The 21,468-nt window shown below is 42.7% G+C and overlaps 1 protein-coding gene across 3 annotated transcripts in view; it reads left to right on the plus strand.

The window, feature by feature from the left end:
* Window positions 1-21,468, plus strand: part of LOC137631738 (differentially expressed in FDCP 8 homolog) — a 216,076-nt gene that overhangs the window by 185,541 nt on the left and 9,067 nt on the right. For all 3 annotated transcript variants that reach the window (XM_068363641.1, XM_068363643.1, XM_068363642.1), the window contains 2 exons: window positions 5,678-5,899; window positions 20,043-20,285. In XM_068363641.1, the coding sequence (XP_068219742.1) occupies window positions 5,678-5,899; window positions 20,043-20,258 (438 nt within the window). In that variant the 3' untranslated portion in view covers window positions 20,259-20,285. The remainder of the gene's footprint in view (window positions 1-5,677; window positions 5,900-20,042; window positions 20,286-21,468) is intronic.

Here is a 21,468-nt window from a genome sequence, read left to right on the forward strand (position 1 = left end):
GTAATCCTGTATGATTGATTAGATATAGAGATCTCTCCCCATCATACCAAATATTCTTGTTTAGTGATAATTCTTGATACCTGTATACTGTACTATATGATAATCTTGATTAATGAACTGTGGCTATTTTGCCTTTTTATTGAGAGCACTAAGAGGAAAATAAGAGTTTGAAAAATATGACTTTTTTTTTTTTTTTTCTTTTTGGTAAATTATCAAGATTCATAGTGCTGTTGCTTTTAAAGCAAAAGCTTCTTGACCGTAAAATATTAAAACAACCATTCTCCCCCATGTGGCATCACAGTTGATTCCTGTGGCAACTGCTACTACATCACCAGGCATCAGCCTGATCCTGTCAGGGTCTAGCAGTAGTCCTATCCATATTCACATTACATACTGTAGCCAACGAGAATTGCCTCTCACACCTACTGTCGGGGACAATTTTTTCCTTTCTATTTCATATCATTTATGTGGTTTTCAGTTTGTTGTATATTCCTTAGTTCAGTAGTGTCTCGGTTATATCTTTGTTATATCTTTAGTTGTTGAAGAGGATTCTTTTGAAAGTTACTACATTAATAAGATTTTATTAGTGATTTTTGGTTGTCATTCATGATACCATAATGGCAACTTCATGGTATTCAATATAGGTAACAGTATTGTTCTGGTCCTTTTACTGTAATTTATATAATACAGTATACTGTATTAGTTTAGAAGAGGTATTAAACTAGATGCACTAATGCTTGGTAACTTGATGTTGCTTCCAAATCACTGAAGGTTTGAGAGTATAAATTTTGTTTGCTTTGTTGTTTTGGGTGAAAAAAATCTGGTCCAGTGAGTTGAGGTACCCTTTTTAATCTCAGTACAAAATATTACCATATTGTATTTGAAAAGACCTCCTTTTACGGTAACTTATTTTCATATTGACGTACCTGTGAATATGTGACAAAGGAGTGCATGAAAGTGTATCTTACGAAAGTGAGCACTGTATGTCATGGCTAGTGATGATAGGGTTATGATATTATGGCAAAATAATCCTCGGTTAATTTATTGTGTTGAAAGATGACAAATCTTATTCAATTCCATTTTTGTTTGATTTTAAGGCATGCAAATTGGTACATTACTACCTTTTTTTCTATACTGACTGATTTTTGTCATTCAAATATGAAAAGATTAGGAATTTTATAATCTACAATCTTTACATTTATTTAAAAACGAGTAACTTCCATATATAAAATAGTCACCTCTAAAAGTGGCCTCTATATATTGATAAAATTGAATTAAATATAATGAGAAAATTTCCAATGCACTGCCATTAGTGTATGAAATTCTCTTACAAATGGTTTTTAAATAAAAAAAAAAAATGGTCAAGAAACAAAATACGTTTAGGAGCTCAAAGTAATCCCTAAATATCATTGTTTTGATAGAGCTGAGTCATGTCCATTGAAAAGGAATATGTGTTCAAGGAGTTAAGAATAGGAATCCAACTGAACCTAGAGAAGTCCGGATTCGTCCCCCAACAGTCCATCAGGTACATAGGCATGGACATAGATTCGATTCAAGCCAGAGCTTTTCCATCTGCCAACAGAATTTAGAGATTCGGAGAAATAGCAGTGACATTTCTGAAAGGGAACCTCTTCTTGCCCAATTTTGGTAGAAACTGCTAGGCCATCTCTTCTCGGAGAAACTTGTCCCCTTGGGGAGAATGCATCTCCGTTCGGAGCAGTGGGCTATGAAGAACCAATAGTTACAGACATCAAAACACACTGCGACCTTGCTGTTAATACCACAGGAAGTAGTAAAGGATCTCCAATGGTGGCTGAACGAGGAGAACCTGTTAGCGGGAACCTCCCTTCAGGCAAATGCTCCTGTTCTCAGAGGCTTCTCGCCAAGGGTGGGGTGCTCACCTAGGAAGGGAACAAATCTCGGGCCTATAGTCAGAAGAGGAAAAGGGCTTTCACATCAATTTCCATGAAATAAAAGGAACGCAACTAGCAATACTCCGCTTCTCAAAGACTCTGAAAGATCACTTTGCGGTGCTGATGAGCAACAACTCCACGGTAATGACCTGCATCTCCAAACAAGGAGGCACAGCTTCTCTCCTACTGTGTCATCTAGCAGTAGGGATAATCAAGTGGACACATTTCCAAGCAATCTCTCTCAGTGTAGTTTATCCTCGGGAAGAGGAACGTCATTGCAGACCATCTGACCCGTCAAGGGATGACAGTTAGTTCAGAATGGTCTTTGCTTCCTCTAGTGGCGAAGAGACTTTTGCCTGTGGGGTTCCCCATCTCTGGACATGTTTGCCACTCACTTGAATCACAAACTCCAGTGTATTACTCGCCATTCCTAGACCAAGCTGCATTGACGGAAGATTCTTTTTAACACTCGTGGGACAGACTAGACCTTTACACCTATCCACCATTCTTTCTGATTCGTCAAACATTGAAGAGAGTCAAAACATCCAAGAGAGTCGAAGTAACGCTAGTAACTCCAAAGTGGCCAGCAGTGGAATGGTATTTTTACAACAACCACACATAAAAAAGTTCCATGACACAGTGCATTGCCTGTCTCTTCCTGGTTGGAAGCATCTCCTCATAAGACACGCTTTTTGAGACCAACAGAGCAACAGCTTCCCGGGTATCTTCAAAATTTTTCCGTTGCAGTATACCAGGTTAAGTGGAAAATCTTAAGTGATTTGTGTTATAAGGGGAATATTGCTCCACTTAAGGCCACTATTCACCTGATTGCAGATTTTTAGTGCGTTTAAGGAACAAGAAATGACTTTCAGTCACTGCTGTGAAAGCCTACCTATGCATAAAGCCTTAGACAGGGACCTTACCTTAAGGACTGTCTTCCTCCTTGCCTTAGCTTCAGCCAAGAAAGTAAGCAAATTACATGGTCTATCTTATCTTACGTCACATTCCAGAGGGTGGAAAGAACTATCCAGATTCCAGTTGAAAACGATATCAGCTTTAAATCTTTTACAATCTTGTCTCTCACAGAGGTAACTTATGACCCGGAGGACATGTTATTTTGTCCCATAAGAGCAATGTGTAAATGTCTTAAAAGATCGCAGTACTGTATCTTGTAAATATCTGAAAAGTATGTAGTATTGTATCTTGTAAATATCTGAAAAGTATGTAGTATTGTATCTTGTAAATATCTGAAAAGAAGAGTATCTTTGGTTTAAAATCCCCAGTGTGATCGTGAGCACTGGGCGCTCCAAAAATAAAATATCCAGAAATACTGTCTTTTTCTGGTTTAGAGAAACAGTCATGAGAGCTTATAAATCCTCTGGGAAAGCATCGCCAACCCTCCCCCTTCAAGCACATGATATATGTGAGCTTGCTGCAACCTTAGCATTCCACAAAAACCACACTTTTAGTACAAGTCCTCAAATCTGGTGTATGGGAAAGACAAACCACTTTTACAGACCATTATTTTAAAGATTGCACACACAAGTCTTTAGACATCTCTATTTAGGCCCTATTGTTGCAGCACAACAAATAATCTAATTACAGTATAAGCTCTTATGGGACATATAACTGTTTTATCTCAGCCATCATTTACTCTTTACATTACCTGTCTGACCGATCTCATAAGATTGATCTCGTGAAACACTGAGCATTTTGCTGTGATGATGATGAGATGGGAGGCCAGATGGAAACCTCCGTCCCTCTTCATCCAGCTCCGATGGACTGGAGCGTGGTATGGACGAGTCCAATACCTTTCGGTGGTAACCTTGCGGAGGAGACCACTCGGGAAGATCTTTCCTCTCGCAAGCGTAAGGAACGATTCTCGCCTCTCTCTCCTGATGGCGAAGTGCCCCGCAGACGAGGGAGCTGCCGCTCAGAAGAGGAGGTCGGAGAAGATCTCTCCTCTCACAAACAAGAAGATTGATCAACTCCTCCTTCCAATGGTGCATCACCTTGTTAATGAGGGACCTGCCACTCAGAAGGTTGTGTCGGTTTGTCTATTGTCGGAAGGTCAGACTGCGCAACACTGGAAGAACCTTCTGGTTTCCCAAGCTGCTTCCCATTCCGTTGGGCAAGCCCGGATAGAGGGTCAACTCCCTTAACAACCTCTGGAACAAAGTCGAACCTTGTTCCTGAGACCTTTGGGTATCTGGACAAGTCAATCCTAGGAGTGCTTGTCCTCAACTGCTCTTATCCTCCCTTGAAGCAGGTGAACGTCGGGGAGAGCAGAAGGTTAAGACTCAGCGCTTGAGTGCACATGCACACCCAAACGCAGGATCTCCTGTAACTTCTCCGAGACGGAGGACCCGTCAACCCTAAAGAGGGCCGCAGTAGACGAACCACATCGTGTGAGAGAGACTTCCTAACAGAGGACTTCTTCACTGTCCTTCTAGGGCGCCACTCGTACTCGACCGTTCCCCAGAGAAGCCTGTCAGGCAGAGTCAGGATGGAGAGATCAAGCCAGAGGAGAAAGAAGTTGGGTCTTCTTCTTCCCTTTCGAAGCTGAACTCGAAGGAGAAGACTTCTTTTTCTTCCGCCTACCAAACCTCACCCACTCTGAGAGCAACCATTCCCAGTACATACTACAAGGAGACTCCTTCATTTTATTTGTTCATTTATTTAGTTATCTATTTATCTTTATTTTATTTAAATGGCGTGGATATTTCCACATTCGTTATTACTCCCTGCTTAGATGAATGGGAGAAAGGATCACGGTTGGGAGGTATTCACAGATGAATTTTCATACTTCCATGTGCATGTAGTTATAAATCTCTTGCTTTTCTTGCTTGCTTGTAGTTCCCTGATCATGTTTAAAATAATGAGGTCCTTTAATCTTCCATTCCTAGAGGCTTAAAGATGGATTCCAGTTGTAATAAATCCAGTTATAGGTTTAGCATCTTGATTTGCCTCACATAAATAGTGATTTATGGAGCTGTAAATGATAGGTTTTTCTGACTAAAATATTATTCTGAAAACAAAACTAATGTCTGCATTCAAGACACTTGACTGTGATAGGGATATTCTGCCTCCCATCAGCATCCTTTCCATTGCCTGCCCCTTTCTGGTTGATCTCTAGAACATTAATCTATCTCTTGCCTCGGCCACTCAAAGCAACCTATACGCAGTACTTGCTCAAAAGCTAATTACTCAGTCAACTCGACATAGTGACTAGCTGAGGTTGTTCAACCATAAATCCAAGATTTGAACCAGGATTCTAAAAGGTGCATGTGCACACCTACTGTTATGCACTTGCCTTATTAGTGCAGCTTTCTCTTGTAGTGAATGAAGGGTGTCTGAAGAACTTACTCCACCATGAATGTAGTTTGTATGAGAAATTAATTTTTTTTTTTAGTTCAATTATGTCTGTTCTGCTTGTTGCTATAGTTTTCTCCATGAAGTCTGGGAATATTTTCAGAAATCCTTTTTTACATTTATCCCTATTTAAAAGAAAGAAATTATTTGTGCAGATTTTGAAATATATTATTTATAGGTAACAGATTTGCCTATTTTTTGCCAATTTTTCATTAAATCAGTACTATACTTTTATTTTAATAGTTTATTAAAACCCTACATCCTTAGAGATACATGATGGAGAAATTATAAGCTTATATTTATTGAAAACTGAGGTAGCTTTCATTTGAAATTACCTACAAAGTTTTTTTGTGGTTTTCCAATGTTTCTACAGTTCTGATATTTCATTTCAGAAACTCAGAGAAGATCTCTTGGTTATGAAACAGTATCTAGGAACTTGTAGGTCTGCGCAGGAATCTCGAATGTTGCGACAGTTGGAAGAGCGGCAGCATTTTGTTGAAAATGCACATATGTACTCACTTCAGGATCTGATTGATACTAATTCAGGACAGTTGGTAGAATACTTGAAAAAAGTACATGAAAGTTTTTCAAATCACATCAAGAATGAATGTTTGGTAAGTAAGGATTGACTATAGTTAATACCAAAATTTAGTTTTTTGTATTTTTATATACGACTAAAAATTATTAATTGTTCCCTAACTGAAATACAAACCTACGCTTTTAATTTGGGGTATTACTTTTGGCGAAGCTAAAAGGATGAGCCATTAAAATTTTGCGAGGGTTAACTACCTATCCCACTAGTTAGCAGGGAGGTAGGGGGCTTAGCTAGCTACCCCCTTAACACACACCTGTGACTGAGCTCTCTTTGCTTGGAGGTAGGACTTTAAGGGGGACAGGGTCAGTGGAGAAGTTTGTATAAATAGCCAAAGTTTAGTATCGTTAGGAAAAATACAAATAATCTCTGAATTTGTCATTTGTTCCAACACGGAGTACTTACCTCGAACTACTTTCTTAGGAGTATCTGGGATCTCCCCCCCTATCCAACCAAGAATTTTGCGTAGTTCCCCCTATCTCCGTTTCCCTTGTTGGGTCGCCCCGTGGTGGATGGATACTCGCTCTGAGGCAACCCTGGGTCAGCGCACGAGTGTGTTGCTAGGTCTGACTTGCCAGTAAGCATCTGGTCGCGGCGTAGATATCCTCTCGCTGCTCTCTGACATCCCGTCCGACCGGCCTTTGTGTTACCACGTGTTTCCTTTGTGCTTCCCCATCCCTTTGTGCCTTACCATTCACATCTTTTCCCTGTGTTACTTGTGTTGTTTGGTGTTTTAGTGCTTTCCTTATGGAATATCAGCGTCGCTGTCCCGGGCCTAAGGCTGGTAAGTCTTGCGGAGCGTGGCTCTCTAAGCCCGATGTAGATCCGCACACGTTCGGAGGGTGCGTCCTGGCCTGTACTACAGTGGGCCTTGTACGCAATGAAAAGAAGAAGGTGTCGAAGAAGTCGCCTAAGAAGCCAGGCGTCTCCTCGCCCTTGATGTCGCCTTCAGCTCCGTCGGAGAGAGGTTCTCCTTCCCCTTCCCCTACCCAGAGTAGGGAACGAGGTAAGTCCATTGTGGGGAAACGGCCCATTGCCGTTCCCCATGAGTCTGATGTCGATGATTTTGATTGCATTGTGTCTACGCAGACATGTGGGGAGTCTGCTAGTGTGGCGGAAGTGTGTGCTGTAGATGAGGTTCTGGTGCCCGCAGGACCCGTCTCGAGTGAAGACCCGGTGTGGGGGAGGTGAGGAACGGCTCCTTCCCTTCCATCGTGGCAGTGCTTTACAGGTTCAGCGGTTTCTGGGGGTGTGCTTGACAAAGAAAGGCAGCCCACAGGCTCTTCAGACCCAGACTCCATTGTGTGGACGGTACCTAGGATCCTTCAGGTCACCTATGCGGCAGGAGGAAGAGTTTTCGGGCTGATTCGCCTCTCAGAAGGCTCTACGCACGCCCCTGGTGCCTTCAGCAGCGCTCCCGTCGGACTTCATGCAACCCGTCACACCGGTAGCACAATTACAAGCCCTTAGGTTGTTGGCAGAAGACTCAGAGGACTCAGCTAGCTCATATTCTTCTTCTTTCTCCTCGGAGTATTCTTCGTCCTACTGTTCATCTTCGTCGGAGGACTTCAACGACCGAGAGACGATAAGGAAGCAGAAGCGGGCTAGAAGGAAGAAGTCGAGCTCGTACGTAAGCCCTTCGAGGAAGAAGGCCAAAGTTTCGAGGAGGAAGAGCAAGAATAGGAATTCCTCCAAGAGGAAGTGGGCTAAAGTGGCTTTCCCCCCTAGCGGGTCGAACAGGGCTTTTGCCACTCCAGTGCCGGCCCCAGTGGCCGCTGGGCGGCCCCCAGTGGCTGCTGGAGCTGCCCCCAGTGGCCGCTGGAGCCGCCCCCGCACCCTTGCCCAGTGTCTCTTCGGCTCCGTCCGCCCATCGGATGCAGACATTGGCACACGTAAACTTTACCTTGCCTTTGACCGGCAAGTCACCGGCTCCATCCGTCCAGCGGAGGCAGCTGCTGGCTCGGCCCGGCAGCATGGCATCCATACCCGTTGCCACGCCAGCCCCATCCAAGCATCGGAGGCAGCCGCTGGCATATCAGGGTACCTACACCCCACGGAATTCCCCGGGAGGGGGTAGACCCATGTCAGCTACCTCCGTCCAGCAGCTCCATCCATGACGGAGGCAAAGTGGTTTTCCTGGGTCGAACAGGGCTCTTGCCGCTCCAGTACCTGCCTCAGTGGCCGCTTGAGCTGCCCCCGCGCCTTTGCCCAGTGTCTCTTCGGCTCCGTCCCCTCGTCGGATGCAGCCGTTGGCACACGTAAACTTTACCTTGCCTTTGCTTGGCAAGTCACCGGCTCCATCCGTCCAGCGGAGGCAGCCGCTAGCTCGGCCCGGCAGCATGGCATCCATACCCGTTGCCACGCCAGCTCCATCCAAGCACCGGAGGCAGCCGCTGGCATATCAGGGTACTTACACCCCACGGATTTCCCCAGGAGGGGGTAGACCCATGACGGCTACCTCCGTCCCAGCGGCTCCATCCGTGATGAAGGGAGCCGCTCCATCGGACCAGCCAGAAGTGAGGAACAGTCGCCCCCACGGATCCATCCGTGCTCGAGGATGCAGCTGACATGGAGGATCAAGTGGTACAGGGCTTGTTAGACACGGGCGTGTGTTCCCCCGGCGAAGTGTCCTCTCATAGAAAAGTCCTGGCTCTGGTCCACCACCACCACAGATTAGACGAGCCTAAACTGTTGTCAGAGTCGGCTTGGCTTTCAAGTTTGGGGAGGATGGTGGATAACCCCGGCCAGCAGAAACCATCCTTGGCCCTACCGCTAGCGACGGACGTGGCACTAGGCATGGAGCACGTCGATAAATACGTTGAGGGACATAAGAACTCCCTAAGAGCCCAAGGGTCCTTCAAGCTCCTGCCGGGACTGAGGACCCAGAAGAAATTCTATGTTCCAGACGGACGTCATGCAGGTCCCCGCTCGTTGGAAGAGGCCATTGCAACGTTAAACCAGGGCAGTGCAGATGACAGAACCCTCACTGCACCAGTGGTTTTCTCTCAAGCGGTGGCCGCCATGATGGAGGTCACCTCGCAAGACATAGTCAATGTGACCTCCTGGCTGGACTAGTGGGCGTGCACCCTGGCAGGGTTCCGGCTATCTCACGACCTGTCAGTACCAGAGAATCAGGCCCTTCTACAAGAACTCATTCGTTCGGGAGGGAAGGCGATGAAGTCCCTTACCTTCCAGTCCCGGACCCAGACGGCAAACTGGGGAATGCGCCGGTGTGGGGTGAGACCGTGTTCCCCCTGCAGCCAGTAGAGGAAACTATGGAGAGAGTGGGCAAAATTAAGGACTCAGTGGAGCCCAGGCAGTCAGTGGCTAGACGTCCTCCCCATAGGAGACCATCAGCGGACGTGGCCTACCCACCTACTGCACCAGCTAGATAGGAGGCCCCTCCACTTCCTAGCAGCAATCCCCGCGGCCCTGCCCCGGCCCAGCCCTCCTTCAGACAAAAGTACGCCGGCTCAAGGAGTGCTAGTAGCCTTGAGGGAAGGGGATTTCATGATGTCCCTGGAGCTGCAGAAGGTCTGCGAACCACTCCGCATGGTGCCATAGCGGAGCTATGAGTATCATTGAGACGTTGACCGATGTTCTGGTCTTGTAGAGTACCCTTCTCATCAGAGAGAATAGGGGAAAGGCGTAAACGTCGATGTTGTCCCACCGCTGTTGGAATGCATCTTGCCAGAGAGTCTTGGGGTCTGGGACTAGGGAGCAGTATAGTGGGAGCCTGAAGTTCAGGGCCGCTGTGAATAGATCCACAGTCGGAGAACCCTACAGTGTCAGGACTTTGTTGGCTACTAGATGATCCAAAGACGACTCATTACTCACTATCTGAGGTGCTCCACTCAGATTGTCGGTGAGCACATTCTTCTTGCCTGGAATGAAGAGGGCTGGTAGCGGTACCAGGTGAACCTCGGCCCATCTCAGTATCTTTACTGCTAGATGGGATATGGGCTGCAAAAAAGTACCTCCTTGTTTGTTGATGTAAGCCACTACTGTGGTGTTGTCGCTCATCACCACCACTGAGGGGCCCGCCAGAAACTGATGGAACTGTTGAAGGGCCAGAAAGACGGCGTTCATCTCTAAGAGATTTATGTGGAGGTACTATTTGAACTCTAATTAAAGGCCTGAGGTCTTGTAGTGCAGCACATGAGCTTCCCACCATTCTTTTGACGCGTCTGAAAACAGCATCAAGTCTGTAGGGAGAACGAGAAGATCTATGCCCCTCCGCAGGTTCTCGTCTGCCACCCACCACTTGAGGTCCATCCGTTTCTTCTGGTTCCATGCGGATCAGAATGTCCGGGGACTCAAAAGCCTGATTCCAATTGGATTTCAGTCACCACTGGATGGATCGAATCATGAGGCGGCTGTTGGGAACTAGATGGACCAAGGATAATAGGTTTCTGAGCTGGGAGTTCTTCTCGTTTGAGAAAAGGTCTTGCGACCTTTCTCATCCTCATTATCTTGTCTTCTGATGGGAAGGCTTTGTGGAGATTGGTGTCTAAAATTGTTCCCAGGTATACCAGTCTCTGAGTGGGATGCAGGGTGGACTTCTCGAGGTTTTACCATGATCTCCAGATCTTGGCAAAGCCTCAGAAGTTTGTCTCAGTGCTAAAGAAGTGTTGCCACCGAGTCTTCTAGGATCAGCCAGTCATCCAGATAACGGAGGAGATGGATGCCAATCCTGTGAGCCCAGGATGACATTAGGGCGAACATTCTGGTGAAGACTTTGGGTGCTGTGGAAAGACCGAAGCACAGTACCCTGAACTGGTAATTCCTGTTATCTAGGCAGAATCTTAGATACTTCCTTGAAGACGGATGGATTGGGATCTGGAAGTACACTATGCATCCTTTAGGTCCAGTGTACGCATGAAGTCCTGTGGTCTTACCGCTTGTCTGACCGTGTCTGCCATCTCCAAGCTGAATGAAAACTGTTTGACAAACTTGTTCAGAGCCGAGAGGTCGATAACTGGGGAGTCGTTGAGGACCTCCTGGAGAGCGCTTTCTCCAACATGGTCTGAACTTCTGCCTGAAAGGCTAGCCCCTTTGCTGATCCCATTGCAAAGGAGTCTATTGTCACTGGATTCTTGATCAGGGGAGGGAGAGATGACATGAACGGGACGCGATACCCTGAACGAATCACGGAGGTTGTCCAGGGATCGGCCCGAGTTGCTTCCACCTGTCCCAGCAAATTTGCAGGCATTCCTCTACTGGTTGACGAGCAGGGGGATTGCCTATCCTAGCGTTTGCGGCCACAGCCGCTCCCTCTAGGATGTTTTTCTCCCTAGAGGACTTTTAGCCTTTCTTGACCTTGGTTGAAAAGGGCTTCTTAGACACTTCTTTTTTCGATGCTGATTTGCTTGCCGAGGCTTTTGACCTTGTGGGGCTGCAGAGGAGCTGGTGGTCTGTAGAGCCAGGATGCTAGGGCCCTATAGAGGAGAGAGTCCTGGTGGGACTTCCTCCACCTCTCTGCAGCCTGCTTGACATCCCTAGGCTTGAACAACGAGGAACCCTCGAGAGAGGAGTTCCTGAGCCTTGCAATCTTGGTATTAGGGACTTGGTGATGGAACCTCTTGGATACAAAGTCTCTGCGCTTGAAGATGGTTTTGGCCCACAAGTTTGATACTTGGTGGGCCAGGAACTTGATCGTCTGGGCACCCAGGAGGAGGAAGGCTTCCATTGCCTTCCTGGTACTTTGCTTGGAGAAGTCCTCGATCTGTACCAGGATTCCCAAGGATCCTAACCATAGATCCAGCCACGAAGTAGCCTGCATGGGATACTTCACGACCTTTTCTTGGTTGAGGATCTCCGCCGCCGAGAATGCGACTTGACGGCAGGAGAGTCTCTCTTTGTCAGTTCTTCCAGAGAATGGTGAAGTGGAAGAGCTAGTCAAGGCTTGTCCAAGAACTCATAATACCTCCTTTGCTGAACACGAGGAGGTGGGAGGAGCTTGGCGGATGAGCCCGAACGAAGGGAGGAGAACTTGGAGAGCTTGGCGGCGATCTTACTACGGGCACTCTTCAGCCCTTGAGACCAGGGCAAAGCTGCACTGGACATAGTGAGCTTCTGAGTACCGAAGACATGGTCTAAGACTGTGTCTTTGCCCTCCTGAGGACCTATCTCTGGGTCGGATAACCTGTTTTGAGCCTTCATCAAAATCAAATGTTCTGACTCCTTCTGTTCTCCTTCTGAAGCGAGACTGGCAGCGAAGTCTCTATCATCCACTGCCGGGAACTCGTCTGGGGGTAGTTCGTGGTCGTCTCTACGGTGGCTGACTTTCCTGACCCCTTTTGCAGCTCTGGCAGTCCTCAAAGAGGACTTGGGCATCATTTTGGAGCCCTTTGACTCCTTGCGAGGAAGAAGGTATGCTTCCAGCATGGAAGGCCTGAACAGTCTGGACTTCCTGGAAGCCTCCGAAGACGTGACATTACTGTCATGAGGCAAGTCTTCCTTCGTAGGTGGTAGGGGGAGAATATAATGGGTTTCTCTCGTGACACCCTTGGCAGTGATTGCAAAGAGCCAGGAGAGCTGGGGGAAGGAGAACCGGAAAGGTTCAACTTTGTCCTCAATGGCCAAACAGGAGTCAGCTTTACCCTAGGCAAAGATTCGATCTCAGGAACTCCTCTTTTCCTCTTCTGTGGGGAGACAGCCGAGGTCCTTTGCCATGCGTCTGCGGAAACCGACGAATGCTGGAGGTTCTCAGAGGCTTCCGAAGTGCTGGCTGAAAGGGCAGGTCCAAAAGCTTGCACAACTGCCCTGACGATGGCTCCAAACCAGGGCTGTCTGCTGATGCTGGCGCTGTCTGAGAGGTCCCCTGAAGGGAAGGAAACTGAAGGTACCTTCTGAGAAGTCTTATCTGGAGCCGCTGATCTATTTGGGTCCGCCTTAGGTCCCGGTAGTTTTGGGATCTCCTTTCCCGGCAGTTGCGCTGTTATGCATTTACGGGAAGGGTAATGGGGTGACGGTGACCCATGAAGTGGGACTCTGCCCTTCCTCGGAGAGAGGACTGATGATCTGAAGGGCGATCTCCGCTCCTACTCCTTCCCTCTGTGATCATGTACCTGTGTCTTTACAGGTTGTTGCGAGTTCTTGGTAGTTGGTGGAGGATGGTGGCTGCTGTCTTTTATCTGTGTTTCAAGGCTTTGAGCAACCTTGGGTTGCTGAAGCAATGATGAAGGCTTGTGTGTTGGTGAGCGTCTACGTGTTGGTGAGCGTCTATGCATTGGTGAGCGTAGCCTTGATGGAGAAGGCTAATGTGGTGGAGAGCTCTGGAAAGTAGGTGAGCGCTGCCGAGATGGCGATCGTTGACGAGCTGGTGAGGGTTGACAAGCCGGTAAAGGGTGACGCAGAGGCAATGATTGACTCGTTGGATGGCGTTGTTACTGCACCACTTGATGATCTGTGGGCGAGTGCCGACGCAGTAAACGCTGACGCTTAAGGAGACTGCTACAACGTATGCATATCAATCACACTAGCGATTTATTTGTTTTTTCATTTCGGTAAGTAAATAACAAAGCATTACATATTTTTTCTTTTGTCTAATGATTATTTATTTGAAATTAATTTTATATCAATATGTACATATTTCAGTTAGAAATCACAATGAACTGTGGTGTGTGGTATGTACGAATGCACAATGCTACTACGTATGCATATCAAATGCATTAGCAATTTATTTTTATCATTTCTGTAAATAAATAACAGATCGTAACATATTTTTCCTTTTAGTCTAATAGTTATTAATTTATAATTGATTTTATATACAGTGAATAAGTACATATTCAAGTTAAAAAACAACAGTGAACAATACTTTCTTGTAAGTACGAAAGTACAATGCTACTACGTATGCATATCAAACACTAGCGATTTATTTTTCTTTCATTTCGGTAATTAAATAAAAGATAGCAACATATTTTTCCTTTTAGTCTAATAATTATTTATTTACAATTAATTTTATAGCAATAAGTACATATACAAGTTGAAAAAAACAACGAACAGTACTTTCTGGTATGTATGGGTGCTCAATGCTACTACACTTATCAAACACATTAGCAATTTAATTTTTCTTTCATTTCGATAAATAGATAACAGATCGTAACATATTTCTGGGCTCCGACCCGTGTCGCCCAGTGAAATGCTCCTTAAGCACCATTTCTAAGGTATATAACTGCTATATATTACCAGAGAAAAAATTGCATGGGAATGCCAGGTCTATGAGTTTTGAGATTTTGGAGGGGGCCTTGCCCTTTTTTGTTTATATTATTCAGCTTATTATTCACGACCTTGCTGGGTTTCTCTCGGGCGGCTCCTTCCTCTCTCTCTCTCTCGTTCGTTCTTAACGATTTTCAATAAGTCCTCCATACTGATTGTTTCTCGTTATGAACTTTATGGATTGCCACGGTTCACACACCGTATCATTTTATTTTGTCCTGTTTTATGATAACAGTTATTTCATATTCATGTGAGTATTTTGGAGGTTGGCATGCCTGATCGCCATCGGCGTTCTTTTCCACATATCATATCTTAGCTTATTTACGTTCGCACGCCACGGACTCGCTCACCATTTTAACGTCATTCGTATGATTGCATTAGTTCGAGGGGCTTTCATGAGTCAGTTATTACAATTTAGTTTTCATTTTGTTAGCACTTCACTGACCCTGTGTTCTGTTGGTAGCCCTGCCTACTCCTAGCGCCGTCAGGCTTGTTCTTTCCTGTCTCTTGTTCGCGCCCTCATTTGTTTTACGATTGATTTATAGCTAATTTTATTATTATTATCATCCAACATGCCTTCCTCTCTTATATACCATGTGTTATGTTTTTTATAGTGTTTTAATCTTTCCACATGATCATATCACTCGTGGGTCTGGCAGGTTGGTATACCTGATATCGTCTCGGAGCTAACCTACTCCTAGCCGCCTCCCGCCGATATCTTATAGCGCTATGTACTCCTCCCGGGGGCATCCGCTTTGCACGTGCGGTTCTCGTTGTTCTGTGAGGCATTCTATTATTATTCATTAACTACTGGGCGACACGGGTCTCTCGCCCAAAAATAGATTTTTCCTTCGTCAAAATCCCATTTTTTTCCTTTTAAAGTCATGCTTATTTATTTACAATTGATTTTATATGGTTTTTATACATTTTGTTTAAAGCTATTATTAATGTGAATACATTCTCTCTCTCTCTCTCTCTCTCTCTCTTCTCTCTCTCTCTCTCTCTCTCTCTCTCTCTCTCTCTCTCTCTCTCTCTCTCTCTCTCTCTCAGAGGGGCCTTACTATACACACATAGGACAGATTTACACACATAGGACAGATTTAACTTAAATCTTTGTTTTTCTAGAGAGTGTCAGGTAAATACTATACTGTACTGACTATAAACTTTTACTTTACTTAAATCTATGTTCGATTGTATGCAGGGATTAAGACATCATTCAATTTCGTCAGCTGATCTGTAGCTATAGCTAACTACGTAGTGTATATGAACTGAAGGATGTCAAAAATAATCATTATTTTCTATGTTATTTGAACTTCGTTTAATAATTTTTGTAGTTTTCTATTAACAATTCAAGATGTATATTAACAACAGCAATTAAAGATTGTTTTTATTTTGGTTTTGTTGTCAGCGGTTTTTAAGGTCCTGACGGTATCACAATTATACTTGCATATAGTTAACAGAGTATTGTTGATATGATTTTGCTCCCTATTACGTAATCCTTGAAATAAGAACTCTGTTCAACGAACTCTAGACCAGTTTGTTATTAAAATGCGTATCGAACAACAACAACTACAACAGACGACTCATCTGTTGACGCCGACGATCCACAGCTTTCTACATACGCGATATAAACAAAGATATTGAACATAAACATTGTTAAATGTAACCATCAATTTTATTTTATGCTATCGCAATATAATTTTATAACTTAATTTGTTATTCAACCTTACAAAATCTTTTTAATTTATACTATCTTAGAGCAAACCACATTCACAAATGAAGAGCCACAATGTACTGTAAACAAGCTAAATTGTAAACATGTATATTTAAAAGTATGGATGTACATTACTTGTAAAATTATATTACTTTCTTGTTACGTTAATAACTGAAATTTATTAGTTTGTAAACTTGAATAGATTCTTATTAACCTCTCTCTCTCTCTCTCTCTCTCTCTCTCTCTCTCTCTCTCTCTCTCTCTCTCTCTGTGTGGGTGTGTTTGAAATTTAACTGCGTAACATCGGACATTTTGTGTTAGCAAAATACATCTCAATAGATTTGTTCTTGTAGCTTTGAAGTCTGGTTAACAGAATTCATATTAATGGGGAGTTAACTGTATAATATATATATATATATATATATATATATATATATATATATATATATATATATATATATATATATATATATATATATATATATATGTGTGTGTGTGTGTGTGTGTTATATATATATATATATATATATATATATATATATATATATATATATATATATATATATATATATATATATATATATATATGTGTGTGTGTGTTATATATATATATATATATATATATATATATATATATATATATATATATATATATATATATATAAATATATATATATATATATATATATATATATATATATATATATATATATATATATATATATATATAATATATATATATATATATATATATATATATATATATATATATATATATATATATATATATATATATATATATATATAGATAGATAGATAGATAGATAGATACGGTGTACATATGATTATGATTTCAAATATAATTTTACTATCAATAAAAAAATTCATATTGTATAGAATATGTGAAAGGGTATACCAGGGTTAACATAAAATGTAAAAAAAAAAACTATTTATACTGTATGTGTTTAAGGAACTGAAAAGGAGTTAGGGTCAGGGGATGAATTTCCCCTTACTACATATTCTTTAATTATGTACATACATACATACATATACCAAGGCACTTCCCCCAATTTTGGGGGGGTAGCCGACATCAACAAATGAAACAAAACAAAAAAGGGGACCTCTACTCTCTACGTTCCTCCCAGCCTAACAAGGGACTCAACCGAGTTCAGCTGGTACTGCTAGGGTGCCACAGCCCACCCTCCCACATTATCCACCACAGATGAAGCTTCATAATGCTGAATCCCCTACTGCTGCTACCTCCGCGGTCATCTAAGGCATCGGAGGAAGCAGCAGGGCCTACCGAAACTGCGTCACAATCGCTCGCCATTCAATCCTATTTCTAGCACGCTCTCTTGCCTATCTCACATCTATCCTCCTATCACCTAGAGCTTCCTTCACTCCATCCATCCACCCAAACCTTGGCCTTCCTCTTGTACTTCTCCCATCAACTCTTGCATTCATTACCTTCTTTAGCAGACAGCCATTTTCCATTCTCTCAACATGGCCAAACCACCTTAACACATTCATATCCACTCTAGCTGCTAACTCATTTCTTACACCCGTTCTCACTCTCACCAATTCGTTCCTAACCCTATCTACTCGAGATACACCAGCCATACTCCTTAGACACTTCATCTCAAACACATTCAATTTCTGTCTCTCCATCACTTTCATTCCCCACAGCTCCGATCCATACATCACAGTTGGTACAATCACTTTCTCATAGAACTCTCTTTACATTCATGCCCAACCCTCTATTTTTTACTACTCCCTTAACTGCCCCCAACACTTTGCAACTTTCATTCACTCTCTGACGTACATCTGCTTCCACTCCACCATTTGCTGCAACAACAGACCCCAAGTACTTAAACTGATCTACCTCCTCAAGTAACTCTCCATTCAACATGACATTCAACCTTGCACCACCTTCCCTTCTCGTACATCTCATAACCTTACTCTTACCCACATTAACTCTCAACTTCCTTCTCTCACACACACTTCCAAATTCTGTCACTAATCGACCAAGCTTCTCTTCTGTGTCTGCAACCAGTACAGCATCATCCGCAAACAACAACAGATTTACCTCCCATTCATGGTCATTCTCATCTACCAGTTTTAATCCTCGTCCAAGCACTCGAGCATTCACCTCTCTCACCACTCCATCAACATACAAGTTAAACAACCACGGCGACATCACACATCCCTGTCTCAGCCCCACTCTCACCGGAAACCAATCACTCACTTCATTTCCTATCCTAACACATGCTTTACTACCTTTGTAGAAACTTTTCACTGCTTGCAATAACCTTCCACCAACTCCATATAACCTCATCACATTCCACATTGCTTCCCTATCAACTCTATCATACGCTTTCTCCAGATCCATAAATGCAACATACACCTCCTTACCTTTTGCTAAATATTTCTCGCATATCTGCCTTACTGTAAAAATCTGATTCATACAACCCCTACCTCTTCTAAAACCACCCTGTACTTCTAAGATTGCATTCTCTGTTTTATCCTTGATCCTATTAATCATTACTCTACCATACACTTTTCCAACTACGCTTAACAAACTAATACCTCTTGAATTACAACAGTCATGCACATCTCCCTTACCCTTATATAGTGGTACAATACATGCACAAACCCAATCTACTGGTACCATTGACAACACAAAACACACATTGAACAATCTCACCAACCATTCAAGTACAGTCACACCCCCTTCCTTCAACATCTCAGCTCTCACACCATCCATACCAGACGCTTTTCCTACTCTCGTTTCATTTAGTGCTCTCCTCACTTCATCTATTGTAATCTCTCTCTCATTCTCATCTCCCATCACTGGCACCTCAACACCTGCAACAGCAATTATATCTGCCTCCCTATTATCCTCAACATTCAGTAAACTTTCAAAATATTCCGCCCATCTTTTCCTTGCCTCCTCTCCTTTTAACAACCTTCCATTTCTATCTTTCACTGTCTCTTCAATTCTTGAGCCAGCCTTCCTCACTCTCTTCACTTCTTTCCAAAACTTCTTCTTATTCTCCTCATATGAATGACCCAATCCCTGACCCCACCTCAGGTCAGCTGCCCTCTTTGCCTCATGTACCTTGTGCTTTACTTCCACATTTTTCTCTCTATATTTTTCATACTTCTCTATACTATTACTCTGCAGCCATTCTTCAAAAGCCCTCTCTTTCTCTTCAACTTTTACCTTCACTCCTTCATTCCACCATTCACTGCCCTTCCTCATGCTGCCTCCAACAACCTTCTTGCCACACACATCACTTGCAATCCCAACAAAATTTTCTTTTACTAACTTCCACTCCTCCTCTAAATTGCCAGTTTTTCTTACTTTCACTTCGTCATATGTCATTTTCAACCTTTCCTGATATTTACTTTTTACCCCCGGTTTTATTAGCTCTTCAACCCTCACTAGCTCCCTTTTACATCCACCTACTCTATTCCCCCACTCTTTTGCTACAACTAATTTTCCTTCCACCAAAAAATGATCAGACATACCGTTAGCCATACCCCTAAACACGTGCACGTCTTTCAATCTTCCAAACATTCTTTTAGTTATCAACACAATCCATTAATGCCCTTTCTACAACTCTTCCATTTGCCACTCTTACCCCTGTATACTTATTTTTATCTTTCTTTTTAAAAAAGCTAGCACTTATTACCATCTCTTGTTCAACACACATATCTACCAGTCTCTCACCACTCTCATTTTCATCTGGTACGCCATACTTCCCAATAACACCTTCTACCTCTCCAGCGCCCACTCTTGCATTTAAGTCACCCAAGACAACTACATAATTCCTTCTACCCAGTCCTTCTTCACACTTAGTTAATTCATTCCAGAACTCATTCCGCTCTTTCTCACTTTTCTCACTACCTGGCCCATACGCACTGACAAACGCCCAACATTCCCTACCCAACCTAACCCTTACTGACATTAACCTAGGTGATATCTCCTTCTATTCCACTACTTTACCCGTCATCCATTCACTCAGCAATAAAGCCACACCCTCTCTCGCTCTTCCCCTTTCAATCCCAGACACTCTACCAGACATTTCATCAAACATCACTTCACCCTTTCCTTTTATCTTCGTCTCACACAAGGCCAATATTTAATTATGTAAGAGTAGATATTCTGTATTTTGATTAAAGTTCATAATGAAGTATTTGTATTTTTACCAAGTATTTGTATTTTTAGGTTTGCCAAGGAAAAGGATACATCTGTGAAATATGCGATGTCAGCGAAATAATATTCCCATTTGATGGTGGAGTTGTCATATGTAGTGGATGTTCTACCGTTTTGCATCATTTTTGTTACACATCTCGATCTACAACTTGTCCTAGATGTTTACGACAAGAGGCAAGAAGAAAGCAAGAGCTATCTAAGGAGATGTCAAAAGAAGAAGAAGGTTGAGGGAAATTTAGCCTAATTTTTATAATGGTAAGTAATTTTCATTATTCTTGTATTGTTTAGCTTTTTTATCCTTTACCTCATAAAACGTCTTGGTTATAGAAGTTTAGTTTCAATACTGGCCAGAAGAGAAATAATGTGTCATATTTTTATACAGTATTTTCATATCATTATAAGTGTTAAAATGTTTGCCTCTTTTAAAATTTGCAAAAATCATGACCTGCGTACAATGGGAAGATTACATTATGTATGACTAAGTTGAAAAGAGATGTGGTGTCTAGTGCCTGCAAGAAGACTAAGATCTAAAAGATTGGTAGAGTTTGAATGTGTTGCGATTCAGAAAAGTAGAATAATGTGATCATTACAAGCCAAGCTACAACCTTAATTTGAAAGCAGAATGCTAAAAGCTCAGTACCCTAATAGAAAAAACAGCTCAATATGTAAAAAACAATCTAGTAAAGAATAAACTATAGAAGGGAATGATAGAAAATAGAACAAACTATAATGAATATTATTTATGTAACTTTAATAATAAAATGAAATATTTTGATACTTATCTGGAAGTCACATAGCTAAATGTCTATGAAGTGCGAACTTCTTGACCTTAAACTAGAAAACTGAATATTTCTCACTCTTGCAACCCGCCCGTCAACTCCTAACTCTCCATCCACTGTTTTCAATCAGCTGATCCTGCTATTACTAACTAGACTATGAATGTAATAAGAATTCACACATTTAGATATTAATTGAATCTATTTATTGATTTATTTCATATTTTGTCAACCAACAATTTCAGTTTTTATTACACATTCTTGCTATGTGCATACTTATTTTTCTTAAGTAGGCTATCAAGCTAAACTATACACTTCTCTTGGTTATCGCAGTATCAAACTAACGCACTTTATTAATTTAAAAAAAAAAAGTAAATATATAAAGCCCAATCTTTTTAAACTCAAACAGTTGGGAGTGGGTGGGTCATTTCTTATCATCATTATTGAATTTTTAAGTAATAGATCGCAACAAGTTGTTGATGGGCACCATAGAGAGTATAGGAATTTGATATCTGGTGTTCCTTGGGGTAGTGTTCCTGGCCCATTACTTTTCATACTAATTACACACGACATGTGGCTTTGCCTAAAAGAAAACAATCTTGTTACATACATAATGCTACTCTCTTTGCATCAATTCCATCTCCTGAATGTAGATCTGGGGT

Source organism: Palaemon carinicauda, chromosome 40 (genome assembly GCF_036898095.1).
Source record: "Palaemon carinicauda isolate YSFRI2023 chromosome 40, ASM3689809v2, whole genome shotgun sequence".
NCBI classification, from domain to species: domain Eukaryota; kingdom Metazoa; phylum Arthropoda; class Malacostraca; order Decapoda; family Palaemonidae; genus Palaemon; species Palaemon carinicauda.